We start from the raw sequence: 10752 nt of genomic DNA, 5'->3' as shown, positions 1-10752 counted from the left end.
GGCTCATGCATTGCGCATTTCTTTCTCGTCTGGGCTCATGCATTGCGCATTTCTTTCTCGTCTCGCATGCTCGCTGCCGTTCTTACCAGCCACGTTTGTCCTTAGCGTCGCGGTGCTGTGGGTTGTGAGCGGGGCCTGCTGCCTTGCACGCTGTGGGCGCAGGGTGTTCCCAGCTGGGGCGCGAGGACAGGACGGGCCGAGAAGCCACACGTCCTCCTCTTAGTGTCTGCTTAAGTTGTTTCCCAGTCACCACGGGAAAATGGGAAAGCTCTGGGATCCAGGTAGGAAAAGTCACCTGGAGACTCTTCCCGTTGCCTCGGTGCGCAGAGATGCCGTGGGCGGGGGGTTTCTGTCCCACCCTCCCGGCCTCTCCCGTAACGCGGTGTCTCCGACTTGTTTCAGGCTTGGCGGTGTCGCTTCAGCTGCTACATGGAGACATCGAACAGATCAGAAGAGAGTACTCGTCAGTGTTTTCTCACGGCGTCTCCATAACGAGGAAGTTGGGTTTCTCTAATATCATCATGCCGGGTAAGTGACTCGGGGTGAACCACGTGATGAAATACAGGTCTTTCGTCTGTTTTTGACGTTTGAAAAATGGTTTCAAAATTTGAAGAGTTCGAATGGGCCGTGCTGGAGAGCGAAGTGAGGTTCCCTAAGTCCTCACTCAGCGCCGTCGATGGCTCCTGTGGCTTCGAGCAGAGCGGTGCACAATGAAAAGAGTTTTTCCACAGGCTGAATGATGTGAACAAGAGGCCAGTTTCCACGGCGTGTCACCAGCATGCGAATGACACGAGGTTATTCGAGGGCCTGCTGAATGCGATGATAAGCAAAAGGGTTTTTTTTTTAATATGTTTATGTTTTGATGATATTAGGTTGGGTAACTTGTCGGGGGCATGGCTGCATGTCACTGTGACCGTGGTCAGAAGGAAAACTGAGGTCGTGTCCAGAAAATAAATAGTTTATACCCTTTGGTGGAAAATGTTAGTGAAATCACTTAAAGGAAATCCTTATTGATGGAAACAGTGATTGAGTAATAGCCTTTCTTGGAAGACTTTTCCAGCCGAGGTACGTGTGTGTGTGTGTGTGTGTGTGTGTGCACGTGTGAGATATATTTCCGCACCTCTTCTGGTTCTATTTGTGTATATGATTCAGATCTGTATTAGCAACCAAATAACACTCCAAAAAATAGTGTGCGTTTCTAAGTGGAGAAGGTAGGGGTTGAGGAGATTCACATTTGTATCAGTGGGGTGATCGTGTTGTAAGCTTATAAAAATGTTGAATCACCGTATCGTACACCTGAAACTAATATAACGTCATATCGCATACCAACTATACTTAAATTTTGTAAAAACGAGGGGTAAAAAAAGGACGTTGTACTCTTATAGCAGACGCCAAGTCGCAGTATGTTCTCAGGATCCCACACTCCGCCCTCCGCAACTGAGAAAAAAGTAGAAAGACCAAGAACAGTGGCCTCAAACTGTTGTCAGTATTTTTAGAAAAAAGACCCTCTAAGTCACTGTTTGAACCCAGGCGTAGAAGCAAACGGGGGGAGTCGCACCTGACCAGGTCGGTGGCCCAGCTGTGAGACGCAAAGGTAGGATGCTGGGGAGAAGACTGGACGTGACGTGGGAGCTGACCAGCGCTGCCCGCCCAGGTCCTGTCATGTGACGTGGGCGCTGACCAGCGCTGCCCGCCCAGGTCCTGTCATGTGACGTGGGAGCTGACCAGCGCTGGTCCCGCAGGCTCTGTCATCTCCTGGTGGGACTCATTTACGCAGAGCAGGCTACGAGAACGGCCTGGAAAGTTCTCTGAGCTGGCCTGACTTCGCTTACAGACCCAGTCTGCCTGAGCGTCTCGTGCTACTGATGTCAGAAATGACTCTTTGTGGAACTGTTTACTTGGTGGCACATTATTCGGTGGCTCTTGCAACTGTTCATTATTTCCTTCAGTTGCTATAAATAACTGGTATTTCCTCTAACCAAAGAAAAAGAAAAAAATGTCATCCCGCTGGGAAGCAAATTGACGGGCAAATCTAATATAAAAGCACATTTGAGAGCAGAATGCAGCCAGCTGCTGCAGGAATCCCTCAGCGCGGTCTCCGGGCCGTGTCACAGGGAGATGGGAACATGTAAAGCAGCACGCAGAGCCGTCTGGGATGCGCCGTGCCCTCGCAGCTTTTGTGTGGCATTGAGGATGGGAATGAACTTCCCGTGGAAGGGGATGCGCATCGGTCCCTCCGCGCTCCACGCTAATGGCAAGGTTCGTGTTCATCCTGTCCCGAGACCCGCCCCCCAGGCTCCTGTCTGCCATGCGGGACTGCACGAGACGGTCTAGAAGCCATTTCTTCTTGTTCATTTCTCCTTTTTCTTCTTTGGCCTCTTAACCTCCGAAATCAGATGGAGAAGGGCGAGACGTATGTATTTACTGAAACAGCTGAAAGCAACTTTACAGCTCACTGGGACTTTTTTCCCATGGGCAAAACATGCAGTTGTCGCTTTGTTTTCCTTTTATTTCCCCCAGAATTTTGTTGATTAATTCTCACCGGTGGCTCTAATGAAAACGTGAGTCGAATTCTTCCGTGAGAAGATGTATGTAGACAGCATCTGCGATGCCGGCGTTGCTCCGGTGGCCTCCTAGCGTGGCGTGTTTATTCTTCTCATTTTCTGGACTCGTCCTTCGGGCTGAGCTCATGTCTCTCGGGGGCTCGGGACGGGGAGGCGTGTGCTTACGCCAGCGGGGCCAGTTTCCTTAGCACAGTCACTGCCTCTGCAGAATGAATCACCTGTGGGCCCGGCACAGGCGGGAACGTACACAAAACTCTTCTTGAGGTTCGCAGAGTGTCACCGGTGCCAGACCCCTCCTGGAAGGAGAAAAACAGCGAAACAGATCGTCCCCTCGGCCTCTCCTGGTGTAAGGAGGTGACCCGACCTGCGCTCTCGTGCTGTCACGAAGCCCCCCAACTCTCCCTGTCGCTAAGCATTCATTGGTCACTCAGCACTTTATTTCTTAGGGTTTTCAGTTTCCAAAGAAGGAAAGCCACTTTCTCTGATGCTCCCTCACTGCCACCTATGAACCAGGGAACTAACGCCACAGAAAGTTCCGCGGTCTGGTCTCTGAGCCCAGGAGAGAGAGGGCATCACAAATACTGGAGCAGGGCTCCCCGACAGGGACGTATGCGAGCCTCAGGACAGGACAAAGTCGGAAGAGGTGACATTAATTTTAACAATAGATTTTAACCCAACACTTCTAAAACATAATTTCAACATGTAACTCACATAAAACATTCTCAGTGAGCCGTTTTCCACTCTATTTCAACCTAGGTCTTTGAAGGCTGCTGAGTAGCGTACATTGACAGCACATCTGTTTTCAGCCGAGTCACATTCCGAGTGCTCCGCCGCCACATGTGGCAGTGGTCACTGTGCTGGACGGCCCCGCTGTAAACGTCTCAGCAGACTGTGCAAGGCAGGGCCCGGGCTGTTGCTGAGTATCAGAAAGGATTGTTCCCATCCACCAGACGTTTGGAGCAAAGCTGGCTAATGTGTCAGCAGTGTCACGGGAGGTCAGGCCGTGTCCGCCCCCCACCCCGAAGGTCCATCCTAACTCTGAGCTTGTGATTCCAGGCAGAATTTTCTGTGCTTTCGTCATGGTCTCTCTACCTACTTACGCTTCTCACCTGTACCCCGTTCCTCTGGAGACTGGTTAAGCTGTCACTCTTTGTTAGGGAACCCGTAATTAATACGTTCCAGTGCATTTGCTTTTAGTGGGAGATCTCTGAAAGGAATTAGATCTCTGAGGTGGCGGGCGACGGAGGGGCTGACACGTGGGAGCTGGAGGCTGACATTGAAAACGGTCCACAGAGCCGGGGTTTGGAATGGCTGCCGGTAGCAGGAGCTTTGAGGGTGATCGCAAGATCTACGTTTAATTTAAAAGTGTCCTTCAGAGTAAGCCTTCTTTTTCTGTGGTCTTTGCTGGTTCAAATAAGTCAAATTTGTATTTGGTTGTAGTAGACTAGGTAATGATTTACAAGAATATGGTAAGAGGAACATTGCTGATATCTTTGCCTCGTGTTTGAGAAGATACCCAATTTCATTCTTTTAAGTATAAATATTTTAATTCTTTACCACTTACTCATGGACACATGCATGTCAACAGATGGACTTGCCTGAGATAAACCTGCCTTTGGAAAAAGCATGTGGGAGCCAGTGTGATATGGTTTGATCTTCCTTAAAAATATATCCTAAATCTAGCCGAAGCTCACCGCCCCCCGGTCCAAGTCACTGGGCCTCCACATCGTGTGGGTGCCCCATTCAGCTGAGACCTGAACCCCCGGATCCTGCCACGGGAGGGGAGTGTGGCCTTCCAACCAGTAAGTGCCACAGCGATGGGAGATGGAGCCTAAGGCCCTACCGCGTCTTGCTGAGGTTGGGTCCCACTGGGCTCGGAGAGGCTGGTCCCTCGAAATTATGAAGCTTGTAGGCGCCCTGCCCAAGGGCGTAGGACTTGCCCCACTGGCCCTACGAGAGCCCCACACCTCGTCCTAGAGTGTGATGGACAGCAGGGAGCCACAACTCGCCCCCGCCCAGCTCCATGGCACCGTCTGCAAAGCCTGTCCGGCGGCGGCTGTGTCATTGCCCTTGCTTGCGTAATAGTTCTAACAGTTTCAGAGCTACCCCTAGAACGTCCAACTTCTCATGGTTCTCTCCCAAAACATAACAAGAGAGACAGAAAACCACAGACAGGAACAGAAAAGACATCGATGGGCTCTACTGAAGTGCACTCCATGTAAAAAATCCAAAGTTAACTTTTCATCCCGTCCAGAATTTCCCGTCTGTGGCCCGCTTTGATTCCCAGTCGCCTGTGAATCTCAGACCTGTCCCTCGTCCCCCTTGAAGGTGTCACGGAGCGAAAGAAACTTGGGCGTGGATGGCATATTGTATGAGTGTCCAGTGGCTGCTGGAACAAATCGCCACAAATGGGGTGGGTTAGGACAAACGTATCATTTTACGGTTCTGGAGGTCGGAACCTTGCGCTAAAATCAGGGTGTCGCCCGCGCTGCCTTTCTCCTGATGGCCCAGAGGGGGGAGCCATTTCCCTGCCTCGTCCAGCTTCCGGAGCCGGCCCGTGCTCCTGGCTCGTGGCCCTGCGTCACCCCAGCCTGCTTCCCTCGCCACACCCCCTCCTCTGAAGCTGAGCCTTCTGCCTCCCCCTCGTCGGGGCCTTTGTGGTGACAGCGAACTCACCCTGATAATCTGAGAAAACCTCTCCATTTCAGGACCCCTAACTTAGTCACCTCTGCAAAGGCCCTTTTGCCACCCAAGCTGACGTGTTGACAGTGTCCAGGGTTAGGATGTGGACATCTCGTGGGGGTCGGGCGGGTCATCGTTCTGCCTGCCGCACACGTGAAGGGCCGTCCAGCTCAGCTGGGCGTCTGGCGCGTGAATTTCTTCCTCACGTCCCTGGTGGTAGTTTTCTGGCGTGAATATGTTTAGTGACCAAGGACATCGTCACGTCATCTCTCCAGATGATCTCGCTCATGTCGGACCCGTCTCTCTCGACCGTCTGTGCATTGGGTTGACCTGTTTTCTGCTTGGAACCCCAACATTTTTAAATTCAGTTACCTCATCCCCTCATCCATCCTCTGACGGGTTCTGATCCTTTCGTTCATTGTGTGATACCAGATCTGCCGTCGCCATCCTGTGTAAACAGCCCTTAGAGCTGAGATCAGTGCTTCAGGGCCGGGTGCCTGGTGCAGAACAGAGCAGGACCAGTGGGTCCTTCGCTCAAGGCGCTGGTCTTCTGGCCACGATGGCTGCATTTCACTAGCTTGCTCGGTGGCCATTCTCATCCTGTCAGATTACACTTTTTATGGCTAAGTGGGGGATATGATGAGACATTTGATACATTTCTTAATCTCTACGCTCCAGTGTCCTCATCTGTAAAATGAAAATAGTGTTGTTGGGCGGATTTCACGAGATGTTCTGCTGGCAGCACTTGCCAAAGTGCCTGACTGCCGTCCGTCATCGCCACCGCCGTCATCTGAGTTCGCCAGGAGCCCCGTGGCCTCTCACACGCGTTCTCTGTGTGCAGTGGAAGGGCAGGGACTTGCTTTCCACTTTCGTAGACGTCAACAAGTCTACAGTGCAGATGAGGCCCTGGCCCGGGTATGGCGGGCTCCTCGGTGTGGCGGACATGCGCTCTGCGCCTTTATCCGAGGCATTCGTGGGACGAGATCAAGGATGAGGGTTTTCACTGCTGATGGAGACCTCTTACCTATTGAGGTCAAGCCCTAAACTGACCCCATTTGACTGCATTCCCTGAAGTCTTTTGACTTTTGGCGGGGAGAGGGGAGAGATGGGAGGCTTACCTTTTTCTCATCCAGTGATATTTTGAGAAGCCTTCACATGCGTAGTCTTGCCAGCCAGCCAGCAGGCCTGCCGCGCAGAGGAAAGCGCCATGTGCCACGAATCTGCAGAGACAGAAGTTTGAGAGTTGCGAGGCATCGTCCATCAACACTGGCGGGCAACTAACTGTCCAGATGGGCGCTGAGACTCCATTTCATCCTCGCATAATGATTTCCCTCCTAATTACCCGAGAAGCTTCCTTAACACCATTCGGGCTTGTTAGTTTTCTCCAGAGCCAACCTCAAGCGTATTGATTTTAATTTAATTTCTACTTGAGCCTTCTGCATATTTTGGCAGGAGGTGGCACCTTGCCGTGTTGGAACCTAGCAAGCTGCACAATTCCTGGGGGAGACAGAGGTAGAATTTCTTTCAGAGGCGGCGTTCTTCCTGTCACGTGTTCTCTTTTCCACGGAATCTTATTTTAGTCTAAAAGGTTTGTGAAAGATAAAGGGGGTCACGGGGATAGTGACAGTTACACTCGGAAAAGTAAGGCACGCGTGTACGGAGTTTTAATTTACGAATGCGCTATGTCGCGGACGTTCTTTGGTGAGTCATAAACGGCATAACATAACAAGACAGCCGTGTCCCTCTGACCACGTCTCCCGCCCCTGCCCCTACCTGTACCCACCGCCCACCTTAAAACACGAAGCTTGCGGCCCGGAGGTTTGCGTACCCCGTCTGGGCTGACACCCCACAGAGTGGAGAGCAGCGCAGAGGGACTCGAATTCCTCTCTCCTCATTCCTGCCTTCCTTTGACTCTGTATCTTTTAGGCTTATTTGAATTTAGAATCTTTTCTGAATCAGAAGAAAAGAGTCCAGCGAAGTTACAAGCTGAGCAGGCTGCAGGGTTGGTTTGGGAAGCCGCGGGCGTTTCTCACCTTCCTCCTCTGTCGCAACGTACCAGAGCTCACGCGGATCTCGGGTCTTCTTAGCGAGGTCTTCTCGTGTGAACACCCCCTGCACCCCTCGTTCAGCACGTCTTAGCCCCCTTCTGTGTCTTACTTTTCCCCACGGTGCTTAGCATTGTTCACCATGCTGTATATTTCACTTCAGGACCCGCCACCGCTAGAATCCAAGCTCCGCAGGGAAGGGGTTTTCGCTTTGTTCACTGCCGTGTCTCCCGGGCCTTGAATAATACGTGGTGCACAGGAGGTGCTCAGGATGTCTCTGCTGGACGAAAACGTGGAGAAAGACTTCCCGGCTCCGGCAGTACCCCACTGCCCCGACCCCCGTGCCTCCTTCCGGCCGATCCTGCGGAGGGGGGAAGCAGTTTGCCTTTTCAAACCTCCTTCTTCTGCTCTCGCCTTTGCTAAACTCAGAGTTGCTGGGTCCTTCCAGCGGCTGGAAGCGGAATTCCCCTCCGGAGACACGCTCACTCTTCCTTTGGCAGAGCAGGTCACCCCCCTGTGGTCTGGAAGAGCTCGTTACTCGTTATGAGAATTCCTGAGGTTAAAACCCGGCTGCCATATTTCCCATGAATCAGTGTGTTTTATGGCCTGTCTATAAGCAGAGCACCTCATTCTGTGTTACTCACTCCAGGAGCAGAGGAATTTTGCTGTCGTTCCTCACATCTTTGGCTCTAAAGCACCTTGATTGGAATGTTGTTTTTTTTTTCACCTGCCAAAGCGGTTAGTGAGAAAACTATTGCCAAGAATTTCCTTCCACTCGTACTGTTGGAATAGCGCCTGTGCCCTCCATTAGTGTGCCAGACCTGAGTTGAAAATGATTGATTCAGAGGGCAAAGTCTGTGAGTTTACTGTTCATTCTATAATGTAATTGTAAAAGCAAGTAGCGTTAAGAGTGAGTGAGTGTGTGTGTGTGTCTGTGTGTGTAGTGTTAAATTTATGTAGTAATAAAATGAACTGAGTTGTAAAAATCTAACAAACTTGTAAAATTTACTGGGCCATTCGAAAAATTTTTATAAATGAAGATGGTTCAAACATACAAATATAATTTTAAATGTGTCGAAATATGTTGCTTTTCTTTTGGAATTCCAAGTTCATTGCCTTCCCAGGTTGATTTGTGTACTAGAAATTCCTAAGGCAGAGACCACTGTGTCAATGGTTTCCACCGATGTATTTTTTTATATGCTCTTTGTAAAGCGTAGTTAAGATTTCATCTTTTTTGATGAAATATTGCCACTTGGATGGATCTTGACAGTATTGCGCTAAGTAAAGTAAGTCAGATGAAGAAGGAGTAGAACCATGTGATAGCGCTCATACGTGAGATAGAAAACAAAGAGCAACAAATGAACAAACAGAAAACAAACTCATAGACCCAGACAACAGTGGGCGGTTACCACAGGGCAGGGGGTGGGGGGAGGGGAGGAGGGGCGAGGGGTCCGGTACGCGGTGGCAGAGGAGACCAGGCTTCGGGGGGTGAGCACGTGGTTGAGTATACAGATGTCGTGTTATAGACTGGCACGCCTGAAATTTACGTGATGTGATTAACCACGGTTCCCCAGTACATTTAATGAAAACCAAAGGACAACAACAGAAAAGGTTCCCGCCTAAGTTTAGGGCTTACTCAGTTCCCGTTTTATGGCCCATCTGTTTCCTGGCCTCAGGCATTCGCGAGTGATGACGGCGTAAAAGCTGGCCTTTCTGCGGAAGGCAACTGGGCGCCCTGGCGTCCCCCGCAGTTCTGGACGCTCGGGTCTTTCCCTGCACACTTGGCTCAGGAAGTGTTATGACCTCCCGTGGCGGGCGTGCTCCGTGGCTGCTGCTCCTTCCCGCCATTCACTTTCTCAGGGGGAGGATTTGTGTTAGAGAAAAGGAGGGTTGCTTTCTATGCTTCGGATGTTTCAAATCTGTGTTCAGTAGAAGTAAATTCAACCTTGCCAACATCACCGTCACTTTTACTTACCTTTCAGAATTTTCTAGAAGCATTTCGTTTACTTATTTTTCACCTCCCTTCCCCTCACCACGTACCCCTGACTTCATTTTTGTGGGAGAGGTCAGAGCACACGTTTGCTAGTCGGCATTAAATTTCTCTTTTTTTCTTGCAGTAATAAGAAAGGGGTGAGATTGAAAAGCATTCAAATTTTATAAATAACAAATGGAGAAAAAGAGAGATGGTACAATGTGTACATAGAATACGTCCGTTTGAATCGAGGGCCTTTTTTCATTTGTTTTATAGCTCGATGGCAAGAAATACCAAGCAAGCGTGTCTGTATGACTGAACTAGTCTACATCTGTGTTCAGACGGCACGAATCTGGATTCTTCCAGCAGTGAGATTGTTTTAGCCAGGAATTTTGGAAACTATTTAAATCATAACTGTACACTTTGCAGTCCTGTCATATTATTCCATTTAGATATTTCTACTCTAGACGCTGTGACTATACAGTATCGATACTGGTTTCCCTGCGTCGCTCTGCCAGGCCGTCATTTATAATCACACCTCATAAATGAGGGAAATATTGAAAAATGGCGAAACTCGACAGCATCTTTCTACTCAATCCCAGTGTTCACCTGCTAAATGTGTATTTTCAGGATCTCTGATTCAAACCGGCAGAGGCTGGCTTCTACCTTTCTCGGGTATTGGCAGTGAGGGTGAGGGATCCCTTTATATAAATGGAATACATTTTACTTTCGTATGTGTGCCACTGTGTTTTATGAACGAAAGTTTTCCTTCATAGAGTACTTTATCACTCTTCCTGGTATATATAAAACGGTTTAAATTTTCTTCTCCTGCCAGGTGAAATGAGGAATGATTTATACATCACTATAGAGAGAGGAGAATTTGAGAAAGGAGGGAAGAGTGTGGCCAGAAACGTGGAAGTTACAATGCTCATTGTAGAGGCCTCCGGCCAGACCTTGAAGGTGCGTCAGTGATGGGTGTTTTGCGGTGAGAGGCTCCGTGTCGTCGCTTTGGGGTCAGCCGTAACGAGATCCGTGCATTTCTGATGTGCAGTATTTTCAGTGTTATGTTTCTTCTCCACCCCCGTGTATTTTAAAAAATCATGAAAATCCCTTTCAGAGAGGAAAGTAGAAAAACAAAAAGGCTTTTACAGCTGAAACGTTAAATGAATTGTGTCAACAATTTCTTAACAGCGGTCATTCCACACACAGTTTCTCATATGCCATTTTATTTGTTCCCTTTCATCTGTCATAATTTTGGAGATGAAAACTTTTATCTGGCCATCGGTAAAAACAAACACAAAACCCACACACTTCATTTTATGCATTTTCGTTTTGACCAGAATGAGGCTGTGAGGGTGGGGGCCTGACTAACCGGGGAGCAGTGACAGGTTCCTGCCTCATGTCCATGTCGCCATGCCGTCCCTGCCCCCTGCGTCCCAGAGGGCCGCCCTTGGCCCTGGAGGCCCCGGGATCAGCGGGTGCGGAGCTG

At 49.8% G+C, this 10752-nt stretch overlaps 1 protein-coding gene and 1 long non-coding RNA gene across 2 annotated transcripts in view; one reads left to right on the top strand and one right to left on the bottom strand.

Annotated features, from left to right (window-relative positions):
* Positions 1 to 10752, top strand: part of DOCK4 (dedicator of cytokinesis 4) — a 194114-nt gene that overhangs the window by 57819 nt on the left and 125543 nt on the right. The window contains exons 11-12 of the mRNA XM_025046816.1: positions 403 to 528; positions 10099 to 10223. Coding sequence (XP_024902584.1) covers positions 403 to 528; positions 10099 to 10223 — 251 coding nt within the window. The remainder of the gene's footprint in view (positions 1 to 402; positions 529 to 10098; positions 10224 to 10752) is intronic.
* On the bottom strand, positions 2492 to 8102 carry LOC112479762. Its single transcript, XR_003046344.1, has 2 exons — positions 6365 to 8102; positions 2492 to 2860 (listed from the first exon to the last, which is right to left on the bottom strand). It is a non-coding gene; the product is annotated as an uncharacterized LOC112479762 (long non-coding RNA).

This window comes from Pteropus alecto, unplaced genomic scaffold, assembly GCF_000325575.1.
Source record: "Pteropus alecto unplaced genomic scaffold, ASM32557v1 scaffold21, whole genome shotgun sequence".
NCBI classification, from domain to species: domain Eukaryota; kingdom Metazoa; phylum Chordata; class Mammalia; order Chiroptera; family Pteropodidae; genus Pteropus; species Pteropus alecto.
This window is presented reverse-complemented; position numbering and strand designations above follow the sequence as displayed.